This window comes from Odocoileus virginianus, chromosome 23 (genome assembly GCF_023699985.2).
Source record: "Odocoileus virginianus isolate 20LAN1187 ecotype Illinois chromosome 23, Ovbor_1.2, whole genome shotgun sequence".
NCBI lineage: Eukaryota > Metazoa > Chordata > Mammalia > Artiodactyla > Cervidae > Odocoileus > Odocoileus virginianus.
Window position 1 is genome coordinate 44,983,048 of NC_069696.1, and position 22,478 is coordinate 45,005,525.

Sequence of the window (22,478 nt, forward strand, 5' to 3'; positions counted from 1 at the left end):
CCTGAGACCTGATCTACTTTGGGGCCCAATAACAATAAGGGTTGGTTGCAGTAGGTCCTGAGGAAGACAACCACCCCCTAACAAGGCAACCACCCTGGCGAGGGGACCCAACTCCACGCCTCCTACCTAGCTGGTCTACCCCATTCTCAAAGGCCCTGCTAGGAAAACAGAAAGTTTCTGGCTGGCAAAGATTGGGAGAGCAAGTCAGTTCTTCATTAGCTCCACCTTAATTCTAATATACGCCAGTCTACTGCTCGAGAGAGAGAAAATGGGAAATAGAAGAGGCTACAACAGCTGTCTCTAATCTAACCAGGGACTAAATGCCCACAGACTACTCCCGGAAATGTGGAACTGAATCTAAAACAGCTAACAGAAAGCCCTGTCAACTAACACAGTTCTAAGGCCTTAATATCACGACAAATGCAGCAAGCTGCGAAAGTCACACACCCACCCCCGATTTCTGACCGCCACAGCCAAGTGAAGAAGAGGGGTGAGTATGGAAAAGCAGGTGGGCTGGCGTTTTTATTCAGTGGTGTAGGCAACCACGTATTTGAATAATTTTAAGGGTCTGGAAAGGCCATGATTTAAATATAGTTTGATTTTACCTAGTGACAAAAGTTACAAATTCAAATTCTCTATTATTGATCAGGTGTGCCTCAGTGTCAACGACAGGAAAGTCATGTGAGAAAGCGGGCCAGGCCCTGAGGAAGGGGCTGGAACTAAGAGCTGGGGTTGCACTGTATATTTTACAGTCGTGCCCAGGATGCATATTCAAAGAAGACATACTTCCTGGGTCCAAAGAGTAAAGGAACAAAATAGTACTAAAGGACTTAGATTAATTGTAGCAAGTAGTTTCCTCCATTTTAAAATCCCCAGGAACCAATACTCTACAGAGTAAACTTATGTGATAAACTTGCTTTTTCCAGAAGCATGACTAAAAGCCTATTGGTATATTGCTTTCTCTGGTTTCAAGACAGTGTCTTATTTCTGAGCATATACAGTATTTGAAGTGGGCTGCCCTAGTAGCTCAGGTGGTAAAGAATCTGCCAGTAATGCAGGATACCTGGGTTCGATCACTGAGTTGGGAAGATCCCCTGGAAAAGGGAAGGGCTACTCACTCCAGTAATCTTGCCTGGAGAATCCCATGGACAGAGCCTTGACGAGCTACAGTCCGTGGAGTGGCAAAGATTTGGACATGACTGAGCGACTAACACACACACCCAGCATTTGAAAAGTTGTGGAAAGTGACATCATATTTGAGAAAAAAATGTAGCAGCACAGTATTACTTAAACAAAAGGTCACATCCCATCTTAAGGGGAAAAAAAACTTTTAAACTATAAGAAACACTTCCTAAGAACCATGGAACACATATTAATCATTTTGGACTAGGTTTATAAAAATACCCTGGGCATTTAATTATCATTGGGTCTCTTTTTGTTTGCAGAGACTTAGTTTCTTTTATCAAAGGACAGGCGTTCAAGGAGAAAGAAAAGGTTAAAGGCACCCACTGAGTTTCACCATAAGCTCCTGCAGTTAGGTCACCTGCGCCCAAGCTCTGACTCAGATTCTCAGCCACTGCATCAATAAAAATGTTTGGAGAGTCAAGCACGATTGAGGGTAGACCACTATTCTGTCATCTCCCCTACTTTGGGGATTGCTGAAAAGCTAAATTCACAGTTGATAGTTTAAAAATGACACATCCCTGCAGAGTGGTACAGTGTTTAGTGATTTCTGTCTCACCAAAGTTGCCCCGATTTGACGCCATGTGAGAAAAAGAAAAAAAAAAAAAGCAACCGTTAGTTTCAAAACTACTTTCTTACATCTAAGTTTCCACCAAATACTTCTAGCCCACTTCCAGTGAAACCAGCATGGTTCTTTCCTAACCCTTCTCAGATTGACTGTCTATACTGATCCAGATTTGCTAGTCAATGCACACCCGTCTGCTTCCTACTAGCTTTGCACACCTTCTCGAAATGAACCAGAGACACTGACTTTCTCTCTAACTGTACATAAGCTCGGACTGCTTTTAAGTCAAGGTTCCAGAAAGTGAGCTGCCTTCCAACCAGCTCCATGTCTGTGGTTGCTCTTCGGGGCTGGCTGGTTTTCCTCTGCCTGTTCTTTCTTCATTAAAGTATTTTGTGCATTGTTGTTTAGTCACTAAGTCATGTCTGACTATTTGCGACCCCGTGGACTGTAGCCCACCAGGCTCCTCTGTCCATGGGATTTCTCAGGCAAGAATACTGGAGTGGGTTGCCATTCCTTCCTTCAGGGGAATCTTCCCCACGTCCCAACCCAGGGATGTTCGAACCTGCATCTTCTGCGTTGACAGGCAGATTCTTTACCACTGAGCCTCCAGGGAAGCCCATTTTGTGCATACACCTATATAAAACTACATAGCCACACCAAACACCTAAACCCTTTCATCAGTTTATACCACCATGTGAAGTCACTCTTGTATGACTCTTTTTGACCCCATGAACTGCAGCCTGCCAGGCTCCTCCATCCATGGGATTTTCCAGGCAGGAATACTGGAAGGGGTTGCCATTTCCTTCTCCAGGGGATTGAACCCAAGTCGCCCACACTGCAAGCAGACTCTTTACTGTCTGAGGCACCAGAGAAGCCCCTTCTTATTCCACTATGATGTCCATTTATCAACAATCACGTAGAGACCTTATTTTGACTTACTACAGCAAAATACAAACCACTACTTTTTTTCTTTCTCAGTAGCACTTGGTAATAAAAATACTTTTGTCACTATATTTGCTTAGTTTCTGGGTTGCATAAAATAGCTGTCCTGAGGGACCAAGAGAAGGGTTTCAGAGGTAAAATAATGAACCCACGGCATGGATACATTAGGCGCATTCGCCAGAACAAACACAGATGATAAATATCAGGCAGCCGTCAGCCACTCCAATTAATATCTCCTCAAGCATGGTGGCTACAGTTGCCGTAAAATTCAGAAAGTTCTCATTTGCCAAGCTTTCCAGAACAACATAGTTCCGTGGCAAAGAAATTATTTATTTTTCATTTATGCATCAAGTGTTCTAAATAGAGCGTTATTCTTATTAACGATGATCTAAGAAGTAGAAAACAGTCTGCAGTCTTTTCTTTTTCCCTATTTGCAGTGTAACAAAACAGGCCAAGCTTGTGATCTTTAAACAGTACAATTTCAGTGTGAAAACCTCCAGGGATCATTTGTGTAGTTCCAAGGATCTAGTTTTAGTGACCATTCATGATCGACTTTTGGAATAAGCTTACTAACTGACACTGTTGCCTTCTACCCACTCTACAGTCCTCCAAATAAAGTGCAATCCTTTAATTTTCTTTGTAAGAGGTTTTTACGATGACTCCTACTTTTCAGGGAAATTCAAATCAATTCCACCAAGCATTCAATTACATATGATTTTGGACAGAATTAATGTTTTATCACTGACTGTTTGGGCCTATGTGTAATCTCATGATTACATGAATATGTCTTCACAATCTCAAAACTCCTTAGGACAGTAGTTAGCTTTCAGTCTCTCTCCTGGGTCGGACCCCTTAGCCAGTGTTGGTCCCTTTCTTTCTTCCAGAATGCATAATATTACAGGAGAACTTCAGTAATATTCACTCTTCGAATGGGGTTTAATGGGTCAAAAATTAAATTGCAATTTCCCTACCCCTCTCCTGCTCTCCTTCTAAGAAGCACACAGTGTTGGATTATTTCAATATTGGCTGTAGAAGTATCCTTTGCTGCAAGGCAGGCAGGAATGTTCTCTCCTCCTTAAGGAACCTTGTTTTCCCCTGATGTATCACTTTTCTCAAAACCTAGGGAATAAGCAGCTAGTTTTCCCTTGTCCCAGTGTCTCCAAACAGAAGATGGAGCCAGAATACTTCCAACTTCCCCAAAGCACTCTTTCAGCTGAGATCAATTTTATTTTCACTCCAAAATTCTCCTCTTGGCACCAGAACCTTGCCATAACAGACCCCGGATGCACTGAAGGTTTTGGCCTGGACTCAAAGGTTTTCTTTCTCACCATCATTATCTTGGACAATTTTAAATCCCATGAAAACCATTCAGTCGACCTCTTGCTTCACATTTTGCTAACTTCCTCTAGCCCAGAAATTTTTACTGCTCTTCTAATAACTTACTCCCATGGGTGCTCCATGGAGCTTAGTTCCTGCAACTATTTCACCTCTCATATTTTAGAGCAGACAACTCCACTCCCTGGGGGGAAAACAATCTTCCTTTGATCTCCCATTCCCCCCCCCCCCCACCACCAATCCCAAAGAAGCCTCCAGGCCACCCACCCTCTCGGCTCCACCCTTTCTCAGCCCCTCCCCCCCTCTCTAGCAAGTGCCTTGCAGTCAAACGTTTCGGCAACACTTGCCGGTCACCAATCCCTCTCTATCCCTGAATGCACACGCCCGGTTGCTTCTCTGCCTGTTCCTACTCCACAGAGTCCTACCGAGGAAAATCTAATCACGTGTTGACGGACAACCGATGGGAATGTGAGATTTCTAACCACAGCAGAGGCCCTTGATGCACTTTTCCCATCAGTGATTCATGATAGAGGCACTGCCAAATCTTTTCAACAACCCTTAAACCACCTAGTAATTCTAGCTACAATTTATGAGGGAGGGGACAACACATAATACCAAGTATTATGCTAGGATACTAAGTATACTGTCAATAACCATCGTCACCCTTAAGAGGTTACTTAACTTCTCTGTGTCCCATCTCCCCATTTGTAAAATGAAAAAGCAGTACTGTCTTCATCACACTATCGGGGGTAGTGAGTGAGATGATGTACTTCAAGCACTAGAATTCACTCTACGGTATGCAGTTCTCAATAAAGATAAGCTATTAAAATGATTTTGATATTTAATTTTGAGAATGATGATGATAATGATAAAGGTGGCTACTCTGAACAGTTAATATTATCCCAATGTTATGATGGCACTAGTACTAACAAATCCACCTGCCAATGCGGGATACACAGTTTCAATCCCTGGGTCGGGAAGATCCCCTGGAGAAGGAAATGACAACCTGCTCCAGTATTCTTGCCTGGAAAATTCCATGGACAAAGGAGCCAGTCGATGGGGTCGCCAAGAGTCAGACACACCTGAGCACGCACGCACAGTAAAGGGTGGACAGAAGTTTAAACTCAGGTCTCTCTGCTTCCAAAATGCAGGTTTTTTCCAATGCTAAATATGCTCCTACCCCCAGAAAATGGGTAACATTTTTGAGCAGTAAGTAAGCTACCTCACCCTCAGAAAACAGCCTTGCATGCCACTTCACAGAGGAGAAACAAGGTTCTTTAAGTAACAGAGGGCTCAGCTGACACAGATATATTAGACATGGGAAATTTATAAAAGATTCCAAGGAAACTCAAGACCAGAGATATGTAATTTCAGCTTTTTAAAAAGGCAGAGGTTTGATGCGTTTTATGGTAACTTATTCCAAGATATTTTTCTCTATAGCTCTTACCTTCCTTAACAATGAAACTGCTTTGTCAGAAAAATCTTAATGAAATATCACTTTACAAGTTTTAAGTGAAAGAAGTATTTGAAAAACCTTGTTTAAATTGAGAGGCTATTATCTTTTATTTTCAAAGGCAAACATTAAATTTGATTCAACTTGTTTAATACTGTTTCTTATCCAAAATATATTTGTAAAACATATATATATATATATATATATATATACACACACACACACTGGAAATTAAGGGGTGGGATGAATTAAGAGACTGAGATCGACATATATACACTACCATGTATAAAACAGATAACTTGCTTGCTTGCTAAGTCACTTCAGTCGTGTCCAACTCTGTGCGACCCCATAGACGGCAGCCCACCAGGCTCCCCCGTCCCTGGGATTCTCAAGGCAAGAACACTGGAGTGGGTTGCCATTTCCCTCTCCAATGTGTGAAAGTGAAAAGTGAAAGTGAAGTCGCTCAGTTGTGTCTGACTCGTAGCAACCCGATGGACTGCAGCCCACCAGGCTCCTCCGTCCATGGGTTTTTCCAGGCAAGAGTACTGGAATGGGGTACCATTGCCTTCTCCGAAAATGGATAACTACCAAGAACCTATTCTATAGCACAGAGAACTCGACTTAGTGCACTGTGGTAACCTAAATGGGAAGGAAATCCTAAAAAGAGGGGATATATGTATGCATATGGCTGATTCACTTTGCTATACAGCAGGAAGAGACAGAGCAGTATAAAGCAACTATACTCCAACAAAAATTATAGCAAAAGATTATTTTGAAATAATATGAAAGCTGACCTACATGGAGCACCTGCTTTTTTTCTGCCTGCCCCGTTATAATTCTCTCCCATTTGGGTAACAGCATCCCAACTTTTCTTCGGTGTGGGAACCACGGCTCTCCCACTATTTAAGGTTAGGAGAGGCTAACGACACTGATTGGCTCCAGCAGCCGGCACGTGACTCAGGCCTGGCCAATGAGAAACCCACGCCCCCCTGGCCCACTGACTGGTTCAGAGAGGGGCACCTGACCCCATGTCCTCGCAGGGAGAGCCTAGCGCTATGACCTGATCAAACTTCAGGGAAAGACAAGCTCTTTTTTCATGGGAATTAAGCCAATGAGATAAAAACTGGCCATATCCATCACCGCTGAGGAAAAGCTGCCTCAGAATGGAGCCAAACACAGGAAAGCAAAGATGAAAGAGTTTCTTCCTGTCATTCGATCACCTGGATCAAGCTGTGACTAAGGCTGAACCCCTGGAGCTTTTCCGTTACACGTGCCAATAAATTCCTTTATGTTTGTTTGTTTAGGCCAGTTTAAGCTGGGCTTCTGCCATTTCCAACCAAAAATATCCCAACACAACCTATCTGTGCCAAATAGCTAAGATAATTCGCTGAAATAAAATAAAAGCAGGGTTGATTTTGCAGGTTTGAAAACAGTCGAATGTCATCAAGTTGAATTCACTTCTATTTTGTTCTGCATGTGAGTGTTCTGTGGTTTAATTTTGACAAGAGGGAGTGAGAAAAACAAAGTCTCACTCCCTGATATACATGTAGGTCTGTCTTATGATGATTAAATTTCTAAATCTTCACTCATGCTTTCTTCCTTATCTCAAGTTGGTAAGGTGAACCTTCTATGTTTTTAATCCTTCTTGCATGTTCTAGAATCTACATCCATCAATTATTCTCTCCCTCACACAGATAACCCCTCCCCAAACCACTCTCAGCTTTTCTCACTCTACTGGTTCCTATACTTTCACCTATCGGTGCACCCTCTGTCTCTTCTGTAAAAATAAATAGAGAAATAAAATCAGACTTCAGTATATAAAATCACCCATACACATAATCAGGCAGAAATAATCACAAAGAAATGGAAGAAAATAATGTAAAATATGAATGCTGATTGTCTCTTATCTCTCATGGTAGGATAATAGCTGATTTTCTTTTCTTTTTTCTTTTTTAAAATGCTTTTCTGTGGTTTACAAATCTCCTTAGTGTTTATTTTATAACAGAAATATATTTCTTAAAATATGTTTCCTCTTTAAGCTACCACATTTTTCCATCCCTTACTGCCTAATATTGTAAAACAAAAGACCAGGCATCACTTCCTCACTCCTAGTTCACTGCCACTCTGACTCTACTGGTAGTCACTCCACTCAACTGAAACCACATCCCCCAGTGACCAGCGTAGCCATCACGTTGCATCCAATGGCTTCTCTTCTCTCTTTAGCTCATGTGACCTCTTCGGGTCATCAGCCATTCCTTCCCTTGGCCCGAGTTTGAAACCGCAGAGCTATCATTTCACCCCAGGTTTTCCTTACCTTTTCTTCCCTATTCAGTCGTTCAGCAGGTCTTATCAATGACATTTCCAGCTGCGCCCTGAATGCACCGTCACCTGTGCTCCTGTCTGCTGCCTGACCCTCTCGTGGCCCCAGCCCCCCACTGCTGTGCCCCCAGCCCTCCCCCATCTCACACAGCCCACCGCCCTGGGAGTCATCACCCTAACGCCCAAACACAGTCATGGAAGTCCCCACCTTAAAATTCTGAACGGCTCTCGAATGCATATAAAAATCAAGTGCCATGACCAGGCTGCCACCAAAGGCCTTCCACGGGCTGGTTCCGGCCTGCCAGCCTCATCCTCCACTTGTCTGAGCCTGCGCCACGGGCTCCAGGAACACTGGCTGACTTTCCAGAAGAGCATGAGGCTCTCTGGCGCCCCTGCCCTGCCACTCTTCCCCTCCTCACACGGACTCCTGTTCACCCTTCCGGACCCAGACTAGCATTACATTTTGATTATTTTAATAATTAGCACTTATTACACTGTAGTTTGGTCCCCAGTAGGTACTGACCTGCTCTGGGACAAAAATATCATTTTATTTATCATATCCTGGTTTCTTGCCTATAGAAAGCAGGCAAATAATAGTAAATGTGAGATACTGTAAAAATCCTAAACCATCCCTAGAGCATTGATTATATATTAAAGGAGCAATTATAATGATTCTGACTTATAAAAACAATCACAACCCCCCCTCAAAAGACTTTTATATGGTCTCTATAATATACTGGGTGCCCTATTTGAAGTTCTGTACTCTCAGCATCCATGACAAGGGTCTGGCCACTTCTTTTAATTTGGGATCAGTCTCTTTAGATGACAAACAAAAACAAAAAATTTAAATTTTCATAATAAAAGTTTAAATTGTCTTAATTTCTTGGTTTCCCCCGTCATTCATGACACCCTCTAATGTTACAGTCAAGATTTATAAATCTACAGCTTCTGCTTTAAAAAAAAATGGTTTGAATATACCTTTTGTGCAAAGAAAAAAATACTATACCTTCTTTAACTTTTTCCAATTAAATCTACCAATTTATTTTTAAAGGGTCATTTATTGAATAAAATTATATCTTTTTAGTTACAGAACGTATGAGGTACACAAAGTCACAGGACATTTAAATCTAGTGAATTCAAGACTTTAAAAAGTAGTTAAGGGACTTTCCTGGTGGCTCAGTGGTAAAGAATCTGTCTGCCAATGCAGGAGACACGTGTTTGATCCCTGATCTGGGAAGATCCCACATGCCACAGGACAACTAAGCCCGTGGACCACAACTATTCAGCCTGAGCTCTAGAGCCTGGGAGCTGCAACTACTGAGCCCATGTGTTGCAAGTACCGAAGCCCACATGCCCTAGAGCCTGTACTCTGCAACTAGAGAAGCCACCACAAAGAGAAGCCCGCACCGCGACTAGAGAGTAGGCCCCGCTTGCCACATCTGGAGAAAAGCCGGAGCATCAACCAAGACCTGGCACAGTCAAAAATGAAAGATAAATAAACGATTTAAAAGTAGTTATAGTTAAATGGCATCTCATGTCCTGGAGAAGTTAACGTTGACAAGAACATCCACAAAGCCATCACTAAATCTTCTTAGAACTTTCCATACCTTTAAAAGAAAGAAGTCACAACATCAATCTCTCCTTAAAGAAAAATGATGAGATTCATTAGTTACACACTAGCTATGTCCCCAACATGATACTATGAACGAGAGGGGACTTCTCTCAATTCCCAATGGAAAAAAATCCAAACTGCTATAAGAGTTCAGAAGAGGGAGATACCACAACTAACAGAGAGATCAGGGATGTTCTTCTCATAAAGGATAAGATATAAGCCAAGAAGAATAGACAGGATTTTTATAGACAGAATTCGCCATTCCAGGCAGAGGGAAGAGCAAAAACAAAAATCAAGGAGCCAAGACGGAAATCAGGAAGCCAGTCTGAGACCCTGAGCGCGGTCTCAGAGCGCCCAGCTCCCCGCTGGGTCCTTGACCTTGTCACTCCCTGACTGCAGGGCTTCCTTCTCCTAAAGGCTGAAACCTAAAGGGCCTTTTCCTTTTTGCAAAGGATTCTGGACTCAATCCCATGGGCAATGGAGACTAATCTAAAACTGGGAGCAGAGATCCTAAAAGGGCAGGGAATTAACCTGGCAACAACGTGCAGAAAAGAAAGGGAGAGACTGAAGGAGAGATGGAGGCACTTCCATAGCAGGGACATGTAAGGATGCTGAACGCACCGTTGCTAGATGCTTTGGTAATAAACCCAACCACTGCAACCAGGAGACTGAAGTGTTCTACACTGCTTCCTTTGTACCTCAAGTTCCATATAAAAAGCTTATTTAATCCCCCCAAAACTTTACAACCCTAATCTAATCTTCTCTGGATTTCTTTTTGGTAATATATATACATATATATATATATATATATATATATGTATATATATAAATGCCTGACACTGCTTGTGACAAAAGCTTTCAAGTCCCACTGATCCTTTTGCCCCACAACTGTGCAAGCCTAAAAAAAAACCTGTGAACTCCTTCAAGGGTGCTAAGAGGGAGGAGACAGCCAGGCACTCCTCTGCCCACCGCCCCCACCCACCCCCAGCACCACTCATAACAAGAAACAAAGCCACTTACCCCCTCCTTCATGCTACCTGAATGGACCAGTTTAGACCGCCTTGCGCTCTCTAGAAAGCCCCGTTACGTGAGTAACACACCTTCTCCTGCCCTCTTGGTCTGTGTGTGTGGCACCAGCAGTCGTGACCTCCAAACCGACTGCAGTGGCTTGGACAGAGGCTGATCCCACAACCCATGGAGTGACCACAAACACTCTTTTCTACTTTTGTCCTTGGGGGGCTCTTCAGCCCCACCTTCTCCCTTCCCTACTCCACCCTCACTACCCAGCTCCCTAAATGACACTTTTTTTCCCAGAATATTTGCATTTATCTCTTTTTTAATTGAAGTATAGTTGATTTACAATGTTGTGTTAGTTTCTGGTGTATAATACAGCAAAGTGATTCAGTTATGTGTATATACTCAGTCATATATATATATATATTCTTTTTCATATTCTTTTCTGTTATGGTTTATTACAGAATATTGAATATAGTTCCCAGTGCCACAAACACTCTTAAATAGTGAACTACTGCAGTGTCCTGTCTATACCTAGATTAAAGGTAGGAAGATGCAAAGAAGATGCATGATGGAAACCCTCAAACGGTCCTGTGGTCTAAAATTCAACTCAATACTGATGACCTTGAATGGACATATACATTCATTCAAATGTCTATTTATTCAACTTCAAAGCAATTTAGTGTCTTTGGTAAATGCTTGGCTCCCACCCCTCCCAAAGGCTAAACTCTAAGATGCTGCATAGTCATAGAAACTAGGTGCTTAATTCTGCCGTAATCACAGGCTTGCGATTAGAAGAAATCTCTACACAAGCTAGGATGGAAACACAATTAAACATTTCCCTTGCATAAAGTTCTAGGTTAAAGTGCTAGGGCAACTGAAAAGCTAAAATAAAAAGCCACAAATAATCCCTTTATTCAAACAGCACTTTAGTTACAAATCAAATGAGAGCCTTGATTTGTGTTCAGTACAGAAAGTACTTCCATGTCTTTTCAGCCAAACCTACATATCTAAAGGTCATAACCATGAAAACAGTGTCTTCCTCAGAAACATTTTAGAAAATCATAATATTAAGTACTTACACGTCTTTAGCTGCTCCTCCAGGGCCTGGGAAAAAATAGAAAAAGATATTTTCTCATTATCTTGGTAATACTGTACGAAAATCTTAAGCCCAATATTCAGCTAAAATAACTTTTTCAAGAGATGAGTTGAGAATATGATTTTTTGAAAGATCATCTCACAAAAGAAGAAAAAGGAGAACAGGAAAATCATAAAAAGCCAAATCTTAGGTTTAGAATTTATTCTCTCCATTTTTAACAATTCCTATAAATTATAAAGTGCTGATTCTGAAAGGAATTTTACAAGACAGCTCAATCTAATCTGCTAATTTTACAGATACAGTAACAAATTTGAGAAATATTTTCTTTTCTAAGCCACATGACTTCTAAGCTGGTACCTACATGGAACTATTATGTTACACTATGCACTAATCAAAAAGTAAAGCAAAGTCACATGACAAAAATGGAGATGACATCTAAATGAACTGGGAAGTCTCAAAGATGCCAGCCAGCTCCAAAAGGAGTAACATTCATTTCCAACTCTTATCCTATTTGCTATTGAACCCTCTCATTTCTGCTTCCCACCCACATGCCAAAAACAACCTATCTCTTTTGGACCCCAGTCCTCTCACTTATCACAGTTTCTCTGCCCACAACACAGTTCCATCTGCACTTCTGCCCCCTAATATCCTTACCTAAACAAATAGAACTTAGTTCCAACTTTGAAAGCTACATGGAATTAAGTATCATTTAACCTCTTATAACTTCACTTCCCTCATGTCAAATGAGGAAAGTAAGAATATCTTTCTCAAAAGTTACCGTGAAGTTCTTTAAAATCTATATACCTCTATCAAAATACCAATGACATTTTTCAAGAAAATAAAACAAATAATACTAAAATGTCTATGGAACCACAACAGACCCCAAATTGCCAAAGCATCTTGAGAAAGAACAAATCTGGAGGCATCATGCTCCTGATTTCAAACTACGTGACAAAGCTACAGTAATCAAAACAGTATGTTTCAGCAAAAAACAGACACACAGATCAATGCAGCAGAATAGAGAACCCAGAAATAAACCCATGCATACATGCTCACTTAATTTACAACAAATGAGGCAAGAATATGAAACGTGGAAAGAATACTCTTTCCAATAAACTGTCTTGGGAAAACTGGACAGTCGTATGCAAAAAAAATGAAACTAAACAACTATCTTACATCATACACAAAAATTAACTCAAAATGAATTAAAGTCTTAAATGTAAGATCTGATACCATAAAACTCTGAGAGGAAAATATAGGCAGTAAGTTACCTGACACTGATCTTAGAAATTAATGTTTGGATCTGATTCAAAAAGCAAAGGCAACAAAAGCAAAAATAAACAAGTGGGACCTCATCAAATTTTCAAAATTCCTGCACAGAAAAGGAAACTACCAACAAAATGAAAAGGCAACCTACTAAATGGAAGAAAATACTTCTAAATTACATATCTGATATAAGAGGTTAATATTATAAACATATAAAGAACTTATAAAACTCAATAGCAAGAGAGAGAGAGAGGTTGAGAGAGAGAAAGAGAGAAACCAGCTTGATTTTAAAATGGGCAAATAATCTGAACAGACATTTTTCCAAAGAAGACATACAGATAGCCAATCGGTACATGAAAAGATGCTCAACATTACTAATCATCAGAGAAATGCAAATCAAAACCATGAGATATCACCTCATACCTGTTAGAATGTTTATCATCAAAAAGACAACAAATAACAGGTGCTGGCAAGTGACGTGGAAAAAGGAGGACACCAGTGCACACTCTTGATGGGAATGTAAACTGGTGCAGCCACTACAGAAAACAGTACAGAAGTTCCTCAAAAAAATTAAAAATAGAACTACCATATGATCCAGCAATTCCACTCCTGGGCATTTATCCAAAGAAAACAAAAACACTAATTCGAAAAGATATATACATCCCTATGTTCATCACAGCTTTTTTCACAATAGCCAAGATTGGAAACAACTTAACTCCAGTGATGGATGAATGGATAAAGAAGATGTGAGATACAGATACAGGAGGGTAGAATAATAGAATAGAATTCTACTCAGTGGGCTTCCCAGATGGTGTTAGTGGTAAAGAACCCACCGTTCAATGCAGGAGACGTTAAGAGACCCAGGTTCAATCCCTGGATTGGGAAGATCCCCTGGAGGAGGGTATGGCAACCCACTCTAGTATTCTTACCTGGAGAATCCCATGGATGGGTTACAGTCTATGGGGTCGCAAAGAGCTGAACGTGACAAGTGACTTAGCATGCACTCACGCACATAAAGAAAAAAGAAAGAAATTCTGCCATTTGCAACAACATGGATGGACCTTGAGAGAATTATGCTAAGCAAGATAAATCAGAGAAAGAAAAATACCATGTGATTTCTCTTATATGTGGAATCTCAAAAACAAAACAAGTGGAAAAAAAAAAATCATAGATACAGAGAAAGGAATGGTGGTTGCCACAGGGTAGGCAAGTCGGGGAATGGGCAAAACAAGTGAAGCAAGTCAAGACATACAAACTTCCAGTTCTAAAATAAATAAGCCATGGGGATGTCATGTACAGCACACCGACTACAGTCGATAATACTATACAGCGTACTTGAAAGTTGCCAAGACAATAAATCCTAAAAGTTAACTACGTATGGTGACAGATGGTAACTAGACTTATTGTGGTGATTTCACTACATATATAAACATGGAATCGTCTCATTGTATACCTGAAACCAATATAATGTTATATGTCAACTGCACCTCAGTAAGAAAAAAAAAAAATTAATACATTTTAAAAATTGAGACTTCCTTGGTCCAGTAGTTCAGACTCCACGGTCCCACTGCAGAGGACACAGGCTGATCCCTGGCTGGTGAACTAAGATCCCACATGCCATAGGGCATTGCCAAAAAAAATTTTTTTTAATTATAAAAAGATGTAAACAGAACCAAGTCTGGCACATAAAAATAGCTCACTGTTATTGGTGGTGGTGGTTTAGTCACTAAGTCGTGTCCGACTCTTGCGACCCTGTGGACTGTAGCCTGCCACGCGCCTCTGTCCATGAGATTTTCCAGGTAAGAATACTGGAGTGGGTTGTCATTTCCTTCTCCAGAGGATCTTCCCAACCCAGGGATCGAACCTGGATCTCCTGCACTGCATCACTGTTATTAGCAGTCACATTTTCCTTAGTATCTCAATTTCCCTATCTATGAAGTGGGAGTTAACTCCTGCACAAGTCACAGAGGTGTGAAGACAAAGGAAAACGTGCTACAAAATAAAAACAAATCTGCAGGAAGAGTTATTGCCAAAATTGTTAAGAACTTCACCCGAGAGATATTAATCTAGGACCTATAGTACTGCAAATTCGAAGAAAAGAATAAAGATGATCAAGACTATGTCTCAGGCTTCCCTGATGGTTCAGTGGTAAAGAATCTGCTTGCCAGCACAGTAGACGTGAGTTCAACCCCTGACCTGGGAAGATCCCACATGCCATGGAACACGTGAGCCTGTGGATCACAACTGCTGAGGCTCTGCGACAGAGCCCTGGAGCCACAGCTACTGAGAACCAGGGGCCCCAGAGCCCTTGCTCCACAAGAAGAGAAGGCGCTGCAAGGAGCAGCCTGTGCACCACAGCGAGAGAGAAGCCCTGCTCGCCACAGCTAGAGAACAGGCCCGAGCGGCACTGAAGACCCAGCACAGCCAAAAAATAAATTATTTCAAAATGAATTTTAAAAGGACTATGTCTCAAATAAATTCTTGAAAGGCTTTGACCAAACCTGAACTTTGTAACAAACTTAAGAGTGTTTACTCAGGGGAGAGTAATATTTCTGTTTCACAACTCTCACTAAGAGTACATAAATAAAAATGGCTTTGGAATCTGAGATCATAAAACCAAAAAAAATCCTAAATTTTTAAAAAATCTTAAACATAATAACAGTGGAGAGTCCGACAGGAAAAAATAAACAAAAGATGAGTGCCACCAAAAACCCATAAAAATGGACATTTTCTTTCAGAATCAAAACAAGCATGAGAATCTGGGAGAAAGTCTAAAAAGAAAATAAATATCCTCGTTTTCTTAGTTTCATTTTCATGGAAAAAGATGGGGAATGATTGGGGGTTGCAGCACTCAGGGGAGGAGAGAGCAGAAGGCACCAGAACGGATTCTGGGACGTCACACAGAAAGAAGACGGCGGCCGTGATGTGAGGGCCACGGGCGCTGAGCTGTTGGAGGTGAAGGGAGGGCAGAGCGGACAGAAGCCACCCCGCTGCCTCTGAGGGGCGGCGGCGGGGTGGTAGGGAAACAGCAGCAAGGAACTGGAAAAATTCCTGCTCCAGTATTTTATTTGACAGCCCCTAGATCCCTCTGCTTCGGCTTCTAATCCTGGGCCGACAAAGGCACCAGGGAAAGACAAACCACAATAAGTGTGTGTGTGTGAAATTCACTTCAAAACAGTCACGCATCGTCTCCTCAGTACCTGTTTTCATCAGTCACCAGAAACCCTGCATCCGCTTCACCTTGACTCCGGGCACCCCCACGGCCTCTTTCCTGCTGGGTTCACCATCTAACTTCCCAGCAGGCCCAAGGCAGGTGCCAGGTGTGACCTTCCAGAAGGAAATCAGCAGGCCATTTCTTCTGTTCGCAAATGTACCTCTCTTAAAGGGCACCATCTATTTAACAACTGCAGTGCGGACGGAGGCCAAGAAGTCAGAAACACTGACTTGATGTATATACATCAAGCCTATAGGTATGATTATAATGCACATTCAACTTTCTAAAAGGGAAGACAGCGTACATCTCCACAGGAGCAGGGGATTGATGATAAGCTTATAACCAGGAAAGGGAGAACATGACTCCCTGACATACAACTCCTCAGAGAAAAAGAAAAACAAAATCTGTAATTGTTGAAACTCCCAGCAAAAATACCAGAATTTCTAGGTATATAAAATATGAAATGGCTTTGTTCTGCAAAAGTATAAAATCATAAAATTACTAGAAAGAGAAGAAAAATTCTGATTACCCTCAGGGCAACATTTTAATCATACTTCATCTATATATTGATTACAGTTAACCAGATGGAGAGTTCTTCTCTAGATAATTTATGCAAAAGATAGTTTGACTAGAACAATTCAAATAGTGGCAAAATCCCATTTGCTTTAAGCTATGTTTATGATTCATGAGATTCATCATTTATTAAACAAATATTTATAGTGGTGTAGCTACTTCTTTCAAGGTCCCTGGGGTAGAATATTTTTCCCTGTTACTACCACTTCATTTTTTGCCAAAATGCCTCTCTACTGTTTAAACATAGCTATGGTACATTAATACAAGGGAAGGTAGGTAACCATGTTTCTTGTGGGATAGAAGCAACACAAAATATATAGACCTAAATTAGGATTTTCGTGAATCAAAAGATTTAATGACTATTTTCCAAAATTATATTATTGATCATTATAATTTCAAATATCTTCCTAAATAATGGAAGTGGGAGGGGAAGGTCTGCTCTCAGAAAAGTATCATATTCAGTTCCAGTGACAAAAAATGTAAGTGGTTATGGTATGTAAAGAACACTTGCTTCTGAATCCAACTGTTAAACACTGAGAAGACTGTTGTTCACAATATTGCCTCATTTCACCATGATTGTGTATACATATATATTTTTTTGGTGGGAAGCTCCTGCACTGTAGGGCATGAAGGATTCCCCAGCCACAGATCAACCCCACACCCCCTGCAGTGCAAGCATGGACTCAACCACTGGACTGCCACCGAAGTCTATACCTTTTACTTTCGTCAAAAGATTTTAAAATTGTATGCATGAGTCCCAAAGTCAAGAGTCTTAGTCACTTAAAAATGCACAGCAAATGCAATTTATTCAAACATTTTTTAAAAATTAATCTGATATTGAGGAATCATAGAAAGATATTTGGTCTTCATTCCCTCTTCCTGGCACAGAGCTTTTAAAACCCTTGGAACTTTCTGAGATAAGGGTGATAGGAGCCTGTTTCTTCCAGTGAGGTGACTCTTGGCAGGACCCCAGGTAGCTTCAGGATGGGAGCTGGTCACCAGAAAAGCCAAGGCTTGATTAGAAGCTTGGAACTTTCGACCCCACTCCCTGTCCTCTTGGAAAAAGAGAGGGGCTGGAGATCAAGTTAATCGCCAATGACCAATGATTTGACCAATCAGGCCTACGTAATGAAACGTCCACGCTGCTGCTGCTAAGCCACTTCAGTCGTGTCCGACTCTGTGTGACCCCATAGACAGCAGACCACTAGGCTCCTCTGTCCCTTGGATTCTCCATGCAAGAAATAAAACCACTAAAAGGACAGGGTTCAGAAAGTTTCTGAGTTGAACATCCATGTGCCAGGAGGGGGCGTGCCCTAACTCTATGGGGACAGAGACCCCTATGCCTGAGTCTCTTAACATGACCTCTTTCCCTCTCCATCTGGCTGTTCATTTGTGTCCTTTATATAGAGTCATACTAACAAACGGTCAGATCTCAGGACGGGGGGATGTGAGAACCCCCAAATTTGCTGTCAAGTCAGACAGCAGTGCAAGTAAGCTGGGGACCCAATACTTGCTACTGGTGTCTGAAGTGAGACCATCTCGAGAGACTCAGCCCTCAAACCTACGGTGATAGACACTAACTCCACATATGAGCATCAGAATTGAACTGGATGGTGTCAGAGAACTGGAGAGGCAGATGGCATCTGGGAAGGAAAAACCTCTCAGATAACCTTCACATTTTATAGAAATTGGGCACCCCCATAAATAACTGAGGCTCTCAACAGCCTTGAGATGCTGTATGAATCACACCAAGATTGAAAGGTGCTGAATCTGCTTCAGTGGATGATTATTCACACTACAGGTACTGTTTGTAAACTCTTCCTGTTCTGATTTTATCCCATTCCAGGAACAAGTACAAAAAAGTCTTCTGTGTTAGTTCCGCAGGAATGCTGTAACAAATCACCACAAGCTAAATGCCTTAAGACAACAGAGACACGTGCTCTTGGAGTTCTGGAGGCCAGAAGTACAAAATCAAGGTGTCAGGAGGTCCCGACGCCCCGCAGAGGCTGCGGGAAGAACACAGGCCAGGCCTCTTAGCATCAGGGGACAGTGGGTCCTCCTTGGCACTCTGCGGCTGGTGGCCAGACAGTGCCTTCTCTGTTCTACCCCTGTCCTCACGTCACCTCCTCTCCGTATCTGTCTTCTCCTTGTCTGCCTCTTCCAAAGACGCTTCATCATCCAGGATTTAGAGCCTATCCAGATAATCTAAGACGGTGTCTTCATCTCAAAATCCTTAATTATACCAGCAAAGACTCTTTTCCCGAACAAGACAATATTCCAAATTAGGATAAGAACGTATCTTTTTTAGAGGTCACCATTCAACCCAATACACTTCTCATCCCTGTGCTCCTCCACCTCTCCAAAAGCAGAAATTCCCTTTTGAAAAGAAATACATAGCAAAATTAATATCAAAGAAAAATTAAATTTAATATGACATGCCACATATTCTGCAAACACAAACAAAATTTTACTCCTAGTGCATGATAAAGCCAGCTGCAATATACATCAGTTCAATGATAATAAGCAGATATTTGTAACATCTTGGTTCCTATAGACAGATGTTTCTTGGCAATCTAATAAATCTTATAAGTTTAAAAGACTGCCCTGTACTGCCCAATACATTTTCAATATGGTTCAGAGTCATATATTTATTTTTATGAGTTTCCATACACATGCCAAATTTTAACAAAAAGAAAATATTTATCTCTTTTAAAAGAAAGGTCACAGACATATGTACATTTGAAAAAACTCTATTAATGCCTTTTTCATCCCTGTTCTCTATGCACTTCATAGCACTGATGTAATATACCAGAACTGTTCACAAACAAATGAATCGCTAAATTACATAGTAAATCATATCTCTTTGTTCAGACTGAGTAGTTATAACTTAAACACATACACCAGAAAATAAAATTATGCACATGAAGAATTTCTAAAAGGCACTAAAGATGCACAAATCATTCTTCTTTTAATCAGAAATATAAATGATTATGGCTCTTATGGGAACTAATAAAAATATGCAGGAACGTTTTACTCTTTATTTGTTTTATGAAAGAAAAACGTCTCTCTGAGAATTGTATAAACATAACTGTAGAAAAAAAAACAAAGCTCCCTTTAATTTTGACAGCTTGCTATGTCTCCTCTGACCCATAATAGTTCTAAAACTATGTCATCAGCTCAATTTGGCCAAGAGAAGTAGAACAACAGCTCTTTAGTTCATCTACAGCAATGTCTATTTTTCAATAAGCCAATAAGAGACACAGAATCATACGTTATTTCTTCAATAGTGGAGAAAAAATTTCAGATCAGTGTATCCTAAAAATGTAAATTTTTTAAAGTATAGTTGACTTATGATGCTATGTTAGTTTGAGGTACAACATAAGATTCAACATTTTTATAGATTATGCACCAAAGTTATTAAAACATTATTGACTATTCTCCTTATGCTGACTTACATTCATAAGACTTACTTATTCTATAATTGGTAGCTTATACCTCTTAATAATGGAGCTTTCCCTGTGGCTCAGCGATTAAGAATCTGTCTGCAATGCAAAAGCTGTAGGAGACACAGATTCAATCCCTGGGTCAGGAAGATCCCCCGGAGGAGAACATGGCAACCCATTCCAGTATTCTTGCCTGGAGGATTCCATGGACAAAGGAGCCTGGCGGGCTATAGTCTATAGGTTCGCAAAGAGTTGGACATGACTGAAGCGACTTGGCGCACACACACCTCTTAATACCTTCACCTATTTCACCCATAAGCCCCCCTCACTACCTGGCAACCACTGGTTTTCTCTCTGTACCTGTGAGTCTGTTTTTGTTTCATTATAGTGATTTGTTTGTGTCATTTTTTAGATTCCACATATAAGTGAAAACATACAATATTTGTCTTTTTCTGTCTGACTTATTTCACTTAGCTTAATATCCTCTAGGTCCAGCCCATGTTGTCGCAAATAAAATTATGTTAATGAACGTGGATGTTCTTAAGAGAAAATCTCTTTGCTTACAGGTTGCCCTTGCCGAATATTTCGCTTTCAGTAGACAAAAATTAATAAACACAGCTATGTAAGTACAGACATAAGGCAACGCATTGACATTTAGCTGCTATAATTTAAGCTATGTCTCTGTTGAGCTATAAGTGGCTCATGGCAGAATTGATTAACTCTCTTGGGTCACCTTCATGAACCAGCCACGTGGTTGCAACATTGATCCTGGGGGGCTGGAACAAGTGAATTTCCTAATCCTTTTGCTCCAGGGATAACTGTCTGCACAGAGGTGTTTCCACACATCTTGTCATTCACATCACATCAAATGCAGTCCATCCAGGAAGATAATGGGTCACCTGCATCCTCCTACCTTCCCTTTAGAGGAAGTAGCAGCTCCTTCCAGCCTCCTGCTTCTGTGCTAAGTTGCTTCAGTTGTGTCTGACTCTGCAACCCCATGGACTGGAGCCTACTAGGCTCCTATGTCCACGGGATTCTCCAGGCAAGAATACTGGAGTGGGTTGCCATGCCTGCTTACAGGGGATCTTCCCAACCCAGGAATCGAACCCAGGTCTCCCGCACTGTGGGCAGGTTCTTTCCCACTAGCGCCACCTGTCTCCTGGGCTTTAACAGTTTGGGTTCATTTTCATTTCTCCCTCCCGCCACCTCCCTCGGGCTTCCCTGGTAGCTCAGACGGTAAAGCATCTGCCTGCAATGCGGGAGACCTGGGTTTGACCCCTGGGTTGGGAAGATCCCCTGGGGAAGGAAATGGCAACCACTCCAGTACTCTTGCCTGGAAAATTCCATGGACGGAGGAGCATGATAGGCTACAGCCCAAGGGGTCACAGAGTCAGACACAACTGAGCAGCTTCACTTCCATTTCCTACCTCCCTCACATGTAGCCGGTCCTCAGCCTAACTGGCTTGCAGGGGTCCTTGATGTCAATGCCTCCACCATTCACCAACAACCTTCTCACTTACGGACTCCTGACAACAGCCTGAAATCACATCACTCTACTGCTGGCTCCGTCCTTCTATACCAGGTATGACAGTCTTTCCCCGTATTAATAATAGCACCCTTAGACAATAAGGCACTGCTCTAAGCACGTTATATATATTAACTCATTTAATCTTGAGTAGGTTCTATAACTACTCTTCCATTCTACAGCTGAGGAAACCAAGATAGAGACAGTTTCAGCAAGTTGTCCAGGCTATGCAGCTGATAAATGATGCGAGCAGGATTTGAACTGGGGTCTTTTGGCTCCAGAGCCTCCTCTCAGTTCTGAGGCCTTCAAGCCTCTCTGTCCTCCCCAGCTCCCATCCTGATGGTTCTTACTTCCAACACTCTGCAACCAATGTGAGCTACTGCCCTGAAATGCACCGAGCCCGTTTCTGTCCCTGCGTTTTCTTACTGCTCTAAAAGTGCCCTCCCTTCCATTCTCTGCTTATCCAAATCCTACCTATTCTTCAAAGTCAAATCAAGTCCCGCCTCTTCCAAGCAGGCTTCCCTGGTTGCTTAAGGTTTTATTTCATTGCTCTAGTGCTGTATCAGTCACCTAGTGCCTATACAAGTTAGGACTTAATTTTATATCTTTTTTGTTTCCCCAATATACTTATCTATTCAACAAAAAAAATTTTAACACCCAAAAAATTTCACTGAAAGACTGAATATTGGTCTTGAGGCCGAGTGTCTAGCTGTGAACAAGATGTACAAGACTTTCATGAAGCTTATCTTTGGGAAAGGGGAACAAAAATGGCAATAAATGAACAAAATATCAGCTCTCCAGGAAAGAGTATTTGAAAGAGCCACATAACAAGAATGAGTGGAGCATGTTTAAAGAATAGAAAGACAGATTGGGGGGGAGGGGCCCTAAGTGAGCTGGGGGGGAAGTAGCACATAAGATATTAATGACTTCTTTGAT

At 41.4% G+C, this 22,478-nt stretch overlaps 1 protein-coding gene across 3 annotated transcripts in view; it reads right to left on the minus strand.

Annotated features, from left to right (window-relative positions):
• Positions 1-22,478, minus strand: part of C23H12orf75 (chromosome 23 C12orf75 homolog) — a 44,738-nt gene that overhangs the window by 16,232 nt on the left and 6,028 nt on the right. For all 3 annotated transcript variants that reach the window (XM_020908724.2, XM_070454015.1, XM_070454016.1), the window contains exon 2: positions 11,505-11,529. In XM_020908724.2, the coding sequence (XP_020764383.1) occupies positions 11,505-11,529 (25 nt within the window). The remainder of the gene's footprint in view (positions 1-11,504; positions 11,530-22,478) is intronic.